At 47.3% G+C, this 15,905-nt stretch overlaps 1 protein-coding gene across 2 annotated transcripts in view; it reads right to left on the bottom strand.

Moving 5' to 3' along the window:
* Window positions 1-1,370: 1,370 nt before the first annotated feature.
* LOC139234034 (sorting nexin-1-like) overlaps window positions 1,371-15,905 on the bottom strand; it is a 39,046-nt gene continuing 24,511 nt past the window's right edge. Inside the window, exons 8-15 of one of the 2 annotated variants that reach the window (XM_070864890.1) lie at window positions 13,883-13,958; window positions 12,578-12,691; window positions 8,816-8,909; window positions 7,051-7,256; window positions 6,114-6,257; window positions 4,629-4,709; window positions 4,423-4,494; window positions 1,371-3,153 (exon numbers count right to left, since the gene is read on the bottom strand). In XM_070864890.1, the coding sequence (XP_070720991.1) occupies window positions 3,103-3,153; window positions 4,423-4,494; window positions 4,629-4,709; window positions 6,114-6,257; window positions 7,051-7,256; window positions 8,816-8,909; window positions 12,578-12,691; window positions 13,883-13,958 (838 nt within the window). In that variant the 3' untranslated portion in view covers window positions 1,371-3,102. The remainder of the gene's footprint in view (window positions 3,154-4,422; window positions 4,495-4,628; window positions 4,710-6,113; window positions 6,258-7,050; window positions 7,257-8,815; window positions 8,910-12,577; window positions 12,692-13,882; window positions 13,959-15,905) is intronic. The other variant, XM_070864891.1, reaches the window with a different exon arrangement.

Below are 15,905 nucleotides of genomic sequence, written 5' to 3'. Positions count from 1 at the left end.
GAAAAACACCTTCCATATTTACACAAACATTCCTCTCCTGAATGGGGAACTGCCTACAAACTAAAGCATTCCTTAATATTTTATTTCAGATTCCAGCATCTCCAGTATTTTGCATTTGCATTCCTTAATATATTTTCTTTATTCATTCTCATGATGTTGGCATCGCTAGCAAGGCCAGCAATAGCTACCCACCCCGCTCGAGTGTGAGAGAGTGACAGCGAGAGCGAGAGCCTGCAGTGTGGTGGCCCTGACCTGCAAGGAAACGCCAGCAGCAGGTCGGGGCTATAAAAGGAGAACGGCCCCTGGGAGCAGCGTGACGGCATACCACTTCAGGGAGCAGTGCGAAGCTGGTGCAAGAGGGCAGCGGCAGTGAAGAGGGCAACGGGTTTGGACGTCATCAAGGTCCAGGTCAGTGATTTGAGCATGAGCAGCTGCAGCAGGAGTGGCGAGGTCGAGGCAAAGGAGGCGAGGGCCCTGGGGCAGCACGGGCCAGCCCACATTGCCATATGTGTGCGCACTCGGTCAGTGCAGCAGAGCTGGTCTCCAGTTGTCCTGGTCAACCCTTGCCATTGGATCAAGACCTAGCTGTCAAGCCCCGGTGGTGGCTGATGTGCAACGGCCACCACACGTTAAAAAAAATCCACGCACAGGCATCTTCCGCCCTTCAAGATGTAGTTCAGAACCTGGAACATCAGGTCCTTCACCGAAACACCCGTGAACTCATCCCTTTTCGATACGAGGGTCCACCCAAGAGACCCTTGAGAAATGGTGGGCCTTTTTGAACCACTGCAGTCCATGTGGTGAAGGTGCTCCCACAGTGCTGTTTTGACCCAGCAACAATGAAGGCACGGCGATGTATGCCCAAGTCAGGATAGTGTGCGACTTGGAGATGGTTTTCCCATGCACTGCTTGTTCTCGTCCTTCTAGGTGGTGGAGGTCAGGGGTTTGGGTGGAGCTGCCGACATCCTGTAGATAGTACACACTGCAGCCGAAGTGTGGAGTGGATGGGCTGCAAATCCACAGAAGAAACATAGACTCCAAACCAGCCAGGTAAAAATAAATCTCGTTAGTTTGCTGAAGGGACAGAATCATGCTGGTCGAGGTTCCACAGGTCCAAGTGAAAATTCTTCATGTACAAGCATTATCTAGCATTAGGAGCAAGAACCCTGGCCAATTTTCCCCTCACTAGCCCAGGGCTCATGAAACCCATCCAAGATCAGCTAGCTCCGCAGAGTGCGAGAAAGGGGCTTTACTGCTGTGTATAGTGGTGTGCGATGGAGCCAGTGGGTGATCGACAGGCTGTGCTGACATCTGTTACTGTACAGACTCACTGCTTCGACTTCAATAACAGGACAAAGAGAAACTAGAAAGGATCTGAAAAATCATTTATGAACTTTATTGTGAAAGTGGAGGTCACAAAAGCAGACAAGGAACGGAACTGTTTTTTTCCCTACTCTGTTCAGTGAAAAGAGATCTCAGTTCCTCTGAAATTACATTAAACAAACAAAAAAAGGGGTTTAGTGCATAATGTGCAAAGATTACCGACTGCGTGCACAAGGATACCAGTACCTTTATCGAGAATATTAAACTAGCTTAACCCTGAGGGCAGGATGTGAAGGGCAATAGGGATGTAAACAGAGCAGGAGGCTCTTGTTGCCTTCTCACCTGCTTTTACCGTCAATCAGGAAAGCAGGTTACTTGGCTATTAGGTCACAGCTTCAGGGCAAGATTCACCGGCAGCAGTCAGACATACACACACACGGTGATCGATGACAATGGATGGAGGCAGTGGGAGAGAGGCAGGAGAGGCAAAGTTATATTGTGGCATCTCAATGGGATTGGAGCCAAATACACTGTTATATTGCTCCATGCCACTAATAAATCAATACTGCTGGTAGCTTGCAGAGCACCAAGGACAAACAAAGAGGCCCAATCGCAACCCTCGATTGCTCTCCCCCCCCGCCCCCCCACAACGCTATGTGGTTATGTAGATTCCACAATCAGCGAACAATGACAGTACCGAGCAAGCCAGGAAGTTAAAGTACCGTCACTCTTACCTACACGGGCAGTTAGTGACGCAGGCCGCGAGATGGAGCTTACAGTTGGATCAAGCTACCCATTCCACTTATGGCAAGGCCGCTTGTTTTTGGCATTTATGAAGTTGGACCTCGCAAACCCCTGCAAGAGGGAAAACGAGAAATGGAGCGCAGGGGTCAGAAAGGCAGCCTAGATCATTGCCATGGAGAGTCCTCATGAGGTGGGTGGGATTCCTATCCAAGCACATTTCCAACCGTCTGCACAATGCTCCTTCTACAACAGTTGATGACAATATGTCCTACAAACATATGGGGAGACACTTCCCCCACCCTCAGTACAGCAGCCTCGGTAACAGCACAGAAAGGAATACAACAGCATGGGTGGATAGGTTCAGGGGGGGGGGGGGAAAAGCATCACTCCCGATTGAAGATTGGCACTGCATCATGTCTCGGTCACCAGTACACACAGCTCGGAGTGTCGAGGCCCACTGGGCAGTTATTGCTCAGAAAGCTTGATTGGGGTGCAAAAACATTTCGATGTCACGGTACACAGCTGCATGGAGCGTCTGGTCCTGACCCTGGTGCTCTCATTGGTCAGATCTCCAAAATGTCTCTTTGGTCCTGGCAGAGAGCAGCAATCAGGTAGTCGAAGGAAGGGCAGATTTGGGTGTCTTTTATTTTATATATAAAGTAACACATCAAAATAGCAGTTCTGTCACGACGGAAAGCATGCAGGAATTTGTCATCGGGAGAGAGAGGTGGGTGCCGTGGCAACAGCGCATGGTGAGACAATGCATCCCCCCTCGCTCCTCTCCCCCTCCCAAACCCACGAGTACAATGCGCAAAACAAAATCTCTAAAATTCCCTCACTAAACATGGCTTTCCCACTGATCAATTCATAAGAAAATATATGGAAAGTAAAGATTATACTTTAAGATTTATCACAGGAAGAGCAAGAACGAAGTGCAGCCAGAGGCAATGCCCTTTCAGGCGATACTGCAGATTCACTTATAGGCTGGAGGTATGGTATAGAAGGCGGCAATTTTCCACTCAACTCTTAATCCTATTATGCGATTGCTTTTGCTTCTGGTAGAAAAGCTTCCCAGTATTTTATCAGCTGTCAAAAGAAACAAGAGTGTTGGTTAGAAACACAGTATTTCCCAAAACTAAATCCCATTCGCAAAACACGAGGCAAGGCTGCAGGGAGTGACTCCCATCAGTGCCGGACAATTCCCCCCCAATCTGCTTACAACCTGGCAGGACTCACCCCATCTCCGCTATTCTAACTTGCAGCATGGCAAACAAGCCAACTTCAACTCTCCCGCCTGCCTTTTTCCTTGGCAACAGGGTAAAGCCTCATCACAAAGAGATGGCCGTGACTCAGAGACCAAGTAATAAGAAACACGAGAAATAGGAGCAGGAGTCGGCCATTCGGCCCCTCGAGCCTGCTCCGCCATTTAATAAGATCATGGCTGATCTTCGACCTCAACTTCACTTTCCTGCCCGATCTCCATATCCCTCGATTCCCTCAAGTGTCCAAAACTCTATCGATCCGAGTCTTAAATATGCTCAACGACTGAGCTTCTACAGCCCTCTGAGGTAGAGAATTCCAAAGATTCACAACCTTCAGAAGAAATTCCTCCTCATCTCCGTCCTAAATGGCTGACCCCCTATACCGAGACTGTGACCCCTGGTTCTAGACTCTGCAAGTGATAATTTGAACCAGCCCACCGGACATTTACTGGAAGGAATCAAGGTTGGAGGTGGTGATCTAGGCAGGTGTTCGATTCTGAGAAAGTACATTCACCTAACTTTTCTGCAGACTTGACCAGCCATACCATTAAACAGGGCGATAAAGGTTAGGGATGTGAAAATGTCCATCGACCTATCGAGCTCACCGTCAGTGCTGAAACTCCCTCAGTTCAGCATCCAATTACACCTGGAACTCCCCCACCCCCAAATTCTACTGCCTTATCTGGTAGATTGTCAAACATTTATTTCCATCTGCACATCCTGTTTATCTGACTGACCTTTAAACCACTGGCATGCTGAGTAGACTGTGCTCCAAATCAGGTGCGACTCACTGGTGACTGAAAATGAGCAATCTAACTTAGTAATTTCATCTCCTCTCCCCTTCTCCACCATAACGCCCCTAGAGCCTGCTCCGCCACTAAATAAGATCACGGCTGATCTGATCTTGGTCTCAACTCCACTTCCCTGCCCAATCCCCATAACCCTCGACTCCCTTATCTCTTACTCCACTTAGCCTTCCAATCTCTCCACTCCTGTACGCAGGCTCCAACTCTTCAGTACCTAGAACAGGATACAAGCAGCAAGATATGTGAATGAACGGTGTGAAATTCTACCCCAGGCTGAGGTTGCTCACCTGTTGCTGAGAGTTCTGAAGTGTTTCCAAATATACAATAACTCGGCTTTTGAAGTCTTTGATTCGCTCTTTCTGAAAGTGTGCAAGAGGCAGGAGAATTAAAATACATAGGTGTACAGCCACACCAGCATCCCCAGCTGAAGGGGGTGCCTGTGAACACAGTACCTGGTTTCACAGAATCCGCTCAAACCCCCAATAGTGCTCACCTCAAACCGAGCAACTTCCTTTCGAATGGTGACGGAGATCTGCTCAAACTCTCTCTCGCATTGTAGAACTTTGGGCTCCCACTAAAAAACAAAGACGAGTTAGCATCATCCAGTCATCCATTGTTGCTCACTGTTTACTGGACAACTCAGCCAAAGCAGTATTCCCAATTAGCAGGTAGTCGCCGAGTGTACATTGGTCTATAGGCAACGACCTTCAAAAAGATCTCTCCATTGGTTTATGTACTCAGTAAGGCAACTCAGTCTCTCTCTCAGCACTCGCCCAATGCCTGAGTTTATCCAGCAACTGGCAGAGCCACACAGCTGCCGGTTTGGTCCCTTCATGCAGTTTGTGGTGGCAGAGGAGCAGTAACTGGTGCATCCCGCTGTCCAGGCGAGGAAGGTAATAAGCCAGGGTTCTGCCTTCCGATCACTATGCAGCATCCCATACTGGAACAAGATGCTGACCAGGACAGGATTGGGTCTGTATCCAGAGCTTCAAATCAGAACATATTTATATAGTGCCCTTTTAACGTAAAATGTCCCAAGACGCTTCACAGGAGCATTACCAAACAAAATTTGACATTGAGCCACACAAGGAGATTATTACGACAGAAGTTTGATCAAAGAGGTAGGTTTTAAGGAGCGTCTTAAAGGAGCAGAGAGAGGTAGAGTTTTCAATTAACTTCAATTTAAGATTGGAAAGTGGGAGGCTAGTTGGCCGAGAGTGACAAAGTGGGGGTACTGGGGTGCACAGTACCCCCTCCAGGGATGTGGGCAACGGCAGAAATCTTCCCCCTTCCAGATTGGAATTGATCCACTGTAGTCAGTTATACTCCCTCAATGTTCCCTGTGCTGCAACTGTACAACCCCACCGGTGCAGGTTGTCCTGGTCCCTTGCCCATGCAGTCACTCCATGAGAAGCTAGACAGCAGGCTCTGGCAGGCTATTGGACTATGGGAGCCACCACAAGCCAGCCAAACCAATCTTACCCTCAACCAAGACAGTTGTCAGGAGGCTGCTGTTTCGCCCATGGGCACTGAGGCCAATGTTAGCAGCTCAGTCAGCACAGATCAGTGCAATCTTTGACCTCTGTAGCTCAGCTACATGCTGCCGTTCCAAGGAAGCCAAACCTTGTATTCAAACAGATTTAATTTACAATTCCATATTCATCCCCTGCCCTGTTACTTGTGGACTTCTACAGATTGCAGACAATCCATTATATACTGACCCAAGTGGGTCAGTGAAACACAATGGTGCTGTGAGGATCGGTGTCCTGTCTTCAGGAGGTAGTATTGAGATAGCTTTCAATCAACACTAACACTACCTGCCTGCCAAGAGCGAGACAAGTTATACATTAAATATAATAATTAATGGCAAGGCTGGCCGGTGAAATGGTGCCTACAGAAAGGTTAGTACAATCACACAACAATTTAACATTCAAACAGATGGACGTATCAGACGCCTGCTCCTGCCGTGCCCCCATACCTCGGATATCTCATCCTTGGCCTGTTGTAGCTTGTCGGGTTTGTTGGCCCAAATGAGTCGAGCTTCATTCTCGCGCTTTTTCTGCAGTATGATCTGAGCATCCTGCCAACGCTGCCACGCTTTCATCCGCTGGTCAAACACTCCCTGCACCAGGACAGCCACACCACAGCACTCTTAGCATCCAGTTTAAAACTTCAACATAGAATTATCCCAACGGCTCAATTAGTAAAGCAAATCAGAAGGTTGCATGTTTACATAGGATCACACAGATATATGGCACAAACAGGCCATTCGGCCCAACCAGTCCATGCTGGCGTTTATGCTCCACTCGAGCCTCCTCCTGTCTTTCCTCATCTAACACTATCCACATAACCCTCTATTCCCTTCTCCCATCTCGTTTGTCTACCCCCCCTGAGCCTAATGATTTATGGGCGTGTAGGAGAGTTACTGCACCGAGGGGCTCAGAGCTCCGGATCCACATCAGTACCCAGTGCTGCCGGATGGAGACAGGATCTGGGCTCAGTTACAATTACCCCCCCATTCTTCAACAGCCTGCCGGCGCTCGCTGTGTAGGCAGGTGAAGAATGGCCCTTTGGGCAAGGCACTGCAGGACTGCTTGCAATTATAGAACCAAGAGGCAAGTTCTCAGGGGCTTGGGTGTGGGAAGGGGAGTAAACACCCCGACGCACTCTACTGCCCTCTTCCCCAAACATGAAAGGTTCCCCACATCATTCCTGCAGAGAATGGCTGGGTATCTCACAGGAGCCAGTCTCTGGCATTACACATTCTTCATCTCCCCAAAATAAAGGGGCAGGGAGAAAAAACAAAGAAAATGTAGAAACAATATCGAGCTGTGAGCAATACCCCAGCTACGCGAACGTGGACAAGGGTTTGAGAAGGCGAGTAAGTAAACGGCACCATTAGCACCTGCCGATACCCTAACTGCAGAAATCAGGCGGATATAGTCACTCAGCAACTCGGCAAACAGGAAGAAGTCGTTGTTGGCTTGATCCTGGTACAGCTGCTCAATCCTCTCCTCCACCTCCGCGAGCTGCGACAGGGCACGTGACAGCGCTGTGTGGTCCTCAGAGCTCCCCAGCATGGCCGCACTCTTTGCAAAGATGGCCGTGTTCATCGCCAGCTCTGCAGATCCAAGCACATCAATACCGTCAAATGCATCAATACCGTCCAAACAGAGGCCCGCTTACTGTCTTTAGTGAGGAACGACAACACCCGTCCATTCCCCGCCATCCCCCAGACCATCCACCACTGGGGACTTACTAACATCCCCCTCAAGTATAAAAGCTCATTTAAGTTTTAATGGTTCACTTTCATCTAGAAATGATCAAGTGAAACAATCCAGTCTCAACAACCTCAGAGTACCACCACCACAAACACCATCTTCTCTGGGCTGATTATGAAGGGTGTTTGTGCTGAGAGATGGGCATTTTCCATTTCGGGTACATCACGTATGCCCAGCAAAGAGAGTTTCTTGTTGCGTGGCCTGGCACACATAGGAAAGGAAGCCCGTTAGAAGGCAAACTATGAGCAGGGTCAGACCAACCACCAGCGAGGTTTAGTGATAGTATTGATGCAGGACACAGGTTGGTGTGTTATACTCTGGGACCAAAATACAGTTTTGTTACTGTGCTGTTGGGGATGGGGTTAGATAGAGTAAAGCTCCCTCTATACTGTCCCATCAAACACTCCCGGGGCAGGTACAGCACGGGCTTAGATACAGAGTAAAGCTCCCTCTGCACTGTCCCATCAAACACTCCCAGGGCAGGTACAGTAGAGTAATGCTCCTCAACTGTCCTAAAGTGCCTAAGCCAGTCTCCTGTACGAGAGTAATGTTTCCACAGTTGAGCACTCTAACATCATATTGGCACATGATTGCACAGTTATTAAAACTGAACAAACCTGCTTATTGCTTAAATACATCTGCTGACTGAGGCTCTTTTTTCTGAAGGACAAATAGTTTAAACGGGATTCTCATGATGTGCTTTCACTTTCAAAACTCTATCAGACTTTATAATATCCTGAATTTAGGCTGGAGCTTGACTCGGCAATCAATCTTGCCCATATTACAATCCTGGGACTCAGTGCAGATTGATCAGTCATACTGAACTGGAACAGGGGAGGGCATCATGCCAAACTTGGGTCAGGACATGTTCCTCTCATTCCCCTTTAGGCATCAGTGCTCAGACACAATCTCTCCCTCCCCACGTGCAAATGCTGCCAGTGAAAGTGAACTTTGAGTTCATGGGACCAATGCATTTGGTGTTTTTGCATAACGTCTTGATGACAACGAATCTACCATCCCAACAGGCTCGGCCAGTTTTACATAAAATGCAAAGCAGCAAGCATTGTCCGCGCCCAGCAATGAGAGTCAAACACAAATGCACAATTAACCCCACCCCTGTAACCATGAAAACAGTGCAGCACATTGAATAGATTTGTGCCATGCACAGAATTAAGTCCAGCTAAAGTTACAAAATCAGATACTAGAGCTCCTAGAGGTTTCTGCAGTCGAACCCATGGCATCTCCCATACTCTCGTCATACAAGACATCTTTGACTTTACCCAAGGGAGATGTGGTTTACAGTACACTTTCGTTTGCAGGACTATGGGACTGGCGCTGTTGCGAGTCTCCGTTTATGCCTAAAGCTCCTTTGCTGATTGTTCAAACTCTCCAGCCTCACCTTTCCTGTGATTGACGAGCATTTCAACAACAGCGTGGAGTTTGCGCAACTGCTGGTCTTCATTCTCCATCTCCTGAAACTTCTCTTCAAACCACTAGGGACAGAACAGACAAATATCACTGACTGCAGGGGGAAGAGGGTCAAAAAACAGACTGAAATGGAGCAGACTCACCCCACATTCCTCATGGAAAGGATTCCCAACTGGTCATTAAAAAGCTTGGAAATTCTAAAAACCAGCTGAACACATTCTCTATCACGTTAGAAGATAATTTAGTAGCTTTTTAGAATCGAATAGCAAAGATCCAGAGAAACAGAAGCAACAAGCACACAACAGGAGTGTTTGCTAGTGCTGTTGGGGAGGGATTAAACTAATATGGCAGGGGGGTGGGAACCAATACAGGGAGACAGAGGGAAGTAGAATGGGGGCAGAAGCAAAAGATAGAAAGAAAAGTAAAAGAAAGAGAGAAACCCAAGGCAAAAATCAAAAAGGGCTACATTGCAGCAAAATGCTAAAAGGGCAAAGTGTGTTGAAAGGAGGCTCTGTGCCTCAATGCAAGGAGAATTCGTAATAAGGTGGACGAATTAACTGCACAGGCAGCAATGAATATGATATAATTCGCATCACGGAGATATGGCTCCAGGGTGACCAAGTCTGGAAACTCAACATCCAGGGGTATTCAACATTCAGGAAGGATAGACAGAAAGGAAAAGGAGGTGGGGTAGCGTTGCTGGTTAAAGAGGAAATTAACAATAGTAAGGAAGGACATTAGCTTGGATGATATGGAATCTGTATGGGTGGAGCTGCGGAATACCAAAGGGCAGAAAACGCTAGTGGGAGTTGTGTACAGACCACCAAACAGTAGTAGTGAGGTTGGGGACAGCATCAAACAAAAAATTAGTGATGCATGCAATAAAGGTACAGCAGTTATCATAGGCGACTTTAATCTACATATAGATTGGGCTAACCAAACTGGTAGCAATACAGTGGAGGAGGATTTCCTGGAGTGTATTAGGGATGGTTTTCGGGACCATTATGTCGAAGAACCAACGAGAGGGCTGGCCATCCTAGACTGGGTGATGTGTAATGAGAAAGAACTAATTAGCAATCTTGTTGAGAGGCCCCTTGGGGAAGTGTGACCATAATATGGTAGAATTCTTTATTAAGATGGAGAGTGACACAGTTAATTCAGAGACTAGGGTCCTGAACTTAAGGAAAGGTAACTTCGATGGTATGAGATGGAAATTGGCTAGAATAGACTGGCAAATGATACTTATCAAGGGTTGACAGTGGATAGGCAATGGCAAACATTTAAAGATCACATGGATGAACTTCAATAATTGTACATCTCTGTCTGGAGTAAAAATAAAATGGGGAAGGTGGCTCAACTATGGCTAACAAGGGAAATTAAGGATAGTGTTAAATCCAAGGAAGAGGCATATAAATTGGTCAGAAAAGCAGCAAACCTGAGGACTGGGAGAAATTTAGAATTCAACAGAGGAGGACAAAGGATTTAATTAGGAGGGGGAAAATAGAGTATGAGAGGAAGCTTGCTGGAAACCTAAAAACTGACTGCATAAGCTTCTATAGATAGAAGAGGAAAAGATTAGTGAAGACAAACGTAGGTCCCTTGCAGTCAGATTCAGGTGAATTTATAAAGGGGAACAAAGAAATGGCGGACCAGTTGAACAAATACTTTGGTTCTGTCTTCACGAAGGAAGACACAAATAACCTTCTGGAAACACTAGGGGACCGAGGGTCTAGTGAGAAGGAGGAACTGAAGGATATGCTTATTAGGCAGGAAATTGTGTTAGGGAAATTGATGGGAATAAAGGCCGATAAATCCCCGGGGCCAAATGTCTGCATCCCAGAGTACTTAAGGAAGTGGCCCTAGAAATAGTGGCTGCATTGGTGATCATTTTCCAACAGTCGATCGTCTCTGGATCAGTTCCTATGGACTGGAGGGTAGCTAATGTAACACCACTTCTTTAAAAAAGGAGAGAAAACACGGGTAATTATAGACCGGTTAGCCTGACATCAGTAGTGGGGAAAATGTTGGAATCGATTATTAAAGATGAAATAACAGCACATTAGGAAAGCAGCAACAGGATCGGTCCAAGTCAAGATGGATTTATGAAAGGGAAATCATGCTTGACAAATCTAGAATTTTGTGAGGATGTAACTAATAGAGTGGGGACAAGGGAGAACCAGTGGATGTGGTGTATTTGGACTTTCAAAAGGCTTCTGACAAGGTCCCACACAAAAGAGATTGGCGTGTAAAATTAAAGCACATGGTATTGGGGGGGGTAGTGTACTGACGTGGATAGAGAACTGGTCGGCAGACAGGAAGCAGAGTCGGGATAAACAGGTCCTTTTCAGAATGGCAGGCAGTGACTAGTGGGGTGCCGCAGGGCTCATTACTGGGACCCCAGCTCTTTACAATATACATTAATGATTTAGATGAAGGAATTGAATGCAATATCTCCAAGTTTACAAATGACACTAAACTGAGTGGCGGTGTGAGCTGTGAGGGGGACGCCAAGAGGCTGCAGGGTGACTTGGATAGGTTAGGTGAGTGGGCAAATGCATGGCAGATGCAGTATAATGTGGATAAATGTGAGGTTATCCACTTTGGGGGCAAAAACACGAAGGCAGAATATTATCTGAATGGTGACAGGTTAGGAAAAGGGGAGGTGCAACGAGACCTGGGTGTCATGGTTCATCAGTCATTGAAAGTTGGCATGCAGGTACAGCAGGCGGTGAAGAAGGCAAATGGTATGTTGGCCTTCATAGCTAGGGGATTTGAATATAGGAGCAGGGAGGTCTTACTGCAGTTGTACAGGGCCTTGGTGAGGTCTCACTTGGAATATTGTGTTCAGTTTTGGTCTCCTAATCTGAGGAAGGACGTTCTTGCTATTGAGGGAGTGCAGCAAAGGTTCACCAGATTGATTCCCGGGACGGCAGGACTGACATATGAGGAGAGACTGGATCGACTGGGCCTTTATTCACTGGAGTTTAGAAGGATGAGAGGGGACCTCATAGAAACATAAAATTCTGACAGAACTGGACAAGTTAGATGCAGGAAGAATTTCCCATGTTGGGGAAGTCCAGAACCAGGGGACACAGTCTAAGGATAAGGGGTAAGCCATTTAGGACCGAGATGAGGAGAAACTTCTTCACTCAGAGTTGTTAACCTGTGGAATTCTCTACCGCAGAGAGTTGTTGATGCCAGTTCATTGGATATATTCAAGAGGGAGTTAGATAGGGCCCTTACGGCTAAAGGGATCAAGGGGTATGGAGAGAAAGCAGGAAAGGGGTACGGAGGTGAATGATCAGCCATGATCCAATTGAATGGTGGTGCAGGCTCGAAGGGCCAAATAGCCTTCTCCTGCACTTATTTTCTGTGTTTCTAACACAACACACCGTGTCTGTAATCAATAGATCACAGGCAGGACCTGGAGCAGCAAGTCCCCCCTCCACACACAGATTCAGCAGCCAACGCAGCGAGCACCTCTGCCCCTCCCCTCGGATCACCATACCTGGAATTGGCCAGCTTAACACATAACATGGATGGGACGTGGGACCCTTTGATCTTATGGGTTCAGCTATTATCTGCAGCTCTTGTTCTCCCCATTAAACATTTTAGAAGTTCTTCAGTCATGCTTCAACTTATCTTCAGAGACGGCAGCTCCATCACTGACCGGTGCAACATTAAACAGGAAAGCGAGGATTGGTGGTCATTACAGTCACCACACAACACTTACTATATCTGACTCGTTCATCTTAATGGTCATCTTGCTGACCGCATCAGCAGCCTTGTTGACCATTCGAAGGAGACCAGCGCCGCTCAAAGCCTGAGTGTTTACTGCTCGAGGCAACTGTAAATCAGAAATGTCAATGTTATACACAACACCGCTCATTAGAAACCATTCCCTTCAATGAATTCCACCCCACAGCTGCTAGACCAAGACAGTTTTCTGTCGGGTCCTAATCCTAAAAGCCAAGAGAGAAAAGTGCCAGTATGCACCACCGATATTAGAGCAGCTTTTTCTCCCAGGTCACTTTAAAAGTTCAATAAAATACACAACAACGCTAGTCATCAAGGAGGATTAGAACACTCTACATGTTAACGGTCGGGGGACTGCTACACGAGTGCCACAATCTGGTGAGACACCGCAGATTAGGACAAATACCAGCTCCTCATCAAACTCCTGTGCTGCCTGAGACAGCTGATTCAGTAGCTTCGTTCTCACTAGTTAGTGACAGTAAAGAACGTGCAGGATCCGTGATGGAACAAGGGCAGCCCAGGGTACAGAACAACTCTAATGGTGACCAAGGTTCTGTATTGACTTTGATCCACTTATGGTTCACCTCTGCCACCTTGCTTACCAACGTGCTCATCGTGTCAGGAGACCTTGTGAAGTTCAACTTTAAACTGGACACCTGGGTAATCATCGCCGCTGTACATCACCTCCAGATTCAGCCCCAGGAAAGGGCAGCACCACAATGGATAAGCTACACAAATCCATAGTGTTGAAGGTGGGGTGGCAGGTCCACACTGCAAACAGGGGTCTGGTTTAATGTCCTGCTCCTTCGCAGACTTGCAAAGAAAACACCAAGTGCTGGGAATAGACAGCCGGCTGGTGGTCAGCATCTACTGACCGGAAAGACACTGACATTTGGGGCAGAACTTGGGAGTAGAATCTGGGGAAAGAAAAAGAGGGAAGGGAAAAAAAGCAACAAAAAAAAAAAAACACATTTCAAATCGAGGAGAGCAAGTTAACGGGATGCAACACCAACGTGCTAATGAATCAGGAGCTGGATAGATATAAGAGAACATTGCAGGAGGCACTGGAAAAACATTCGGAAAGCCAAGGTGGAGATGATCCTTCAACAGAAACAGCATTGTGAGCCGGAGGGGGGGGGGGGGGAAGAAGGGGCCACAGATACAGCTCGGAAACAAACTCAAATGTTGGAAACAGTGGTCACGGTCCTTCGAGAGGGGGAAGGCAGTAGGAAACGGTTTGTTCTTTCCCTCTCCCGCCCCTCCCCAGAATTGAGGGGTTTACCTCATCTTTTTCCAAGAATTCTCTGACATCAGGATCCTGTAAGAGTGTGGGGTGCTTGATGACCCTTTGTAGATATCTGCAATGATAACCAGAGGGTTGTGGGTTGGGTTTTGGGAGTTAATTCTTCTGAAACTTTGAAACATATCAAGACATCTGTACACACTTAATTACATTTTCCAGAGTTTACGGAAAGACATTTACAATTAACTGCATGCACAGTCCCGTTTTCAGAAACACTCGTGTTAACGGAGCAGATTGAAAATCAGCACACTGTAGAAATAGTTGCACAATACAATCAGTGCCTTTGATAGTTTAGGTGGCAGACTGGGGGATGGAGAGGAAAATGTAAAACAGGCCATCAGACTCACGGATTCCAATCACAAGGCAGTGAAGCATCGCCAGACCTGGCCGTTAATCTCTCCACAATCAATGGCCACTCTCAAATTGATTCAAGGCTTTCCAGCGTAATAGTGAGGATGTTCCAGGAGCTGGACATTGTCAGAACGCTGCATTTTTAGAAATAGACAGCAGTATGCAATATCCCTTTTAAGTGCCGAACCTCAAACTCAATACTGCAGGAACCAGAGAGCAGCTGCAGTGAAGCTTCTCACCCGTGAGAATTGCAGGTCAGCTGCCACCTAGTGCAAGAAACAGAAACTGCAGAACTGGTCAGGCACACCAGGCAGTTTCTCAAAGCCCCCACTCCCAGAGTTACATATCCAGCAGCATAGTTCATGAACCCAGGCAAGGAAAATTATTTCAGTGCCTCAGCTTTCCAACTCGCCCCTCACCAGACCGCCCTCCCTTCCCTTCCCTCCCCCCCCCCCCCCCCCCACCCCACCACCTCCACCTACCCTCCTCCCTCTCCCCCTTCAAGGGGAGGCAGAGGAAGCAACCAACCACACAATTCCTTAATATAGAGGATGTTTTGGGAAGATTGACAGAATCTACAACAGAGCTGTAATGGCCGCTGAATGCAGTGGGCTTGTTGGCTTACAGTCTGCCATTAAGTAATTTGTGAATGGAAACCTGCGGACAAAGTCACACGGAACTGCAGAGAGCAAGAGAGCACCGTGCGGCACAGATAACGGGGCAGTTTGCAATGATTAATCTTTCAGGGAACAACACTGCAGGAATAGGTGCGGCACTTGCTCACTATCAGCACCATAAAGTTCAGTTACAGTCTGGATAAGACACACTGCAAACAAAGGCAAGCGATACTGGGCCGTGAGACTACATTCTAGGGAGCACAGACTAGGCTTATGACCAGACCACTTCTCCAATTAAATAAAGTGGATTTTTAATTTTTTTTAAAGACCACTTTCACATTCAGGCCAGTGGTGGGGGGGGGGGTTATTGCAGAGAGAGAAAAAAAAGAGGCAAGCAAGAATTAATGAGACCAGGAGCTGCGTATTTATTCAGTTTGAAATATGGTTTATACCAAATCAACAAAAATGGCCGACAGTTGTAAAAGGAAGCTGAAGGAAGCGACTTGGCTTCGAAAAAGACTACGGACTCAAGAAACTGAACATGGCACCAGAATTAGTTTTGGCAAACTTCAGGTGCTAAACCAGTTTCCACTGGAGTGTGTAAGTTCTTGGCCTGAAACTCTGCTCAGAGCCAGTTATACAAGTTGTCCCATTTTTCAAACAGTGCCCCTACTCTTCCCTCACTTTTTAAAATTCATTTTCAGGACCTGGGCGTCACTGGCAGGACCGGCATTTATTGCCCATCCCTAATTGCCCCTTGAGAAGGTGGTGGTGGTGAGCCGCCTTCTTGAACCGCTGCAGTCCGTGTGGTGAAGGTGCTCCCACAGTGCTGTTAGGGAGGGAGTTCCTGGGTTTTGACCCAGCGACGATGAAGGAACGGCCGATCTATTTCCAAGTCGGGATGGTGTGTGACTGGGAGGGGAATGTGGAGGTGGTGTGTTCCCATGCATCTGCTGTCCTTGACTTTCTCGGCGGTAAAGGTCACGGGTTTGGGAGGTGCTGCCGAAGAAGCCTTGGTGAGTTGCTGCATCGTG

This window comes from Pristiophorus japonicus, chromosome 21, assembly GCF_044704955.1.
Source record: "Pristiophorus japonicus isolate sPriJap1 chromosome 21, sPriJap1.hap1, whole genome shotgun sequence".
In the NCBI taxonomy this organism is placed as follows: Eukaryota; Metazoa; Chordata; class Chondrichthyes; family Pristiophoridae; genus Pristiophorus; species Pristiophorus japonicus.
This window is presented reverse-complemented; position numbering and strand designations above follow the sequence as displayed.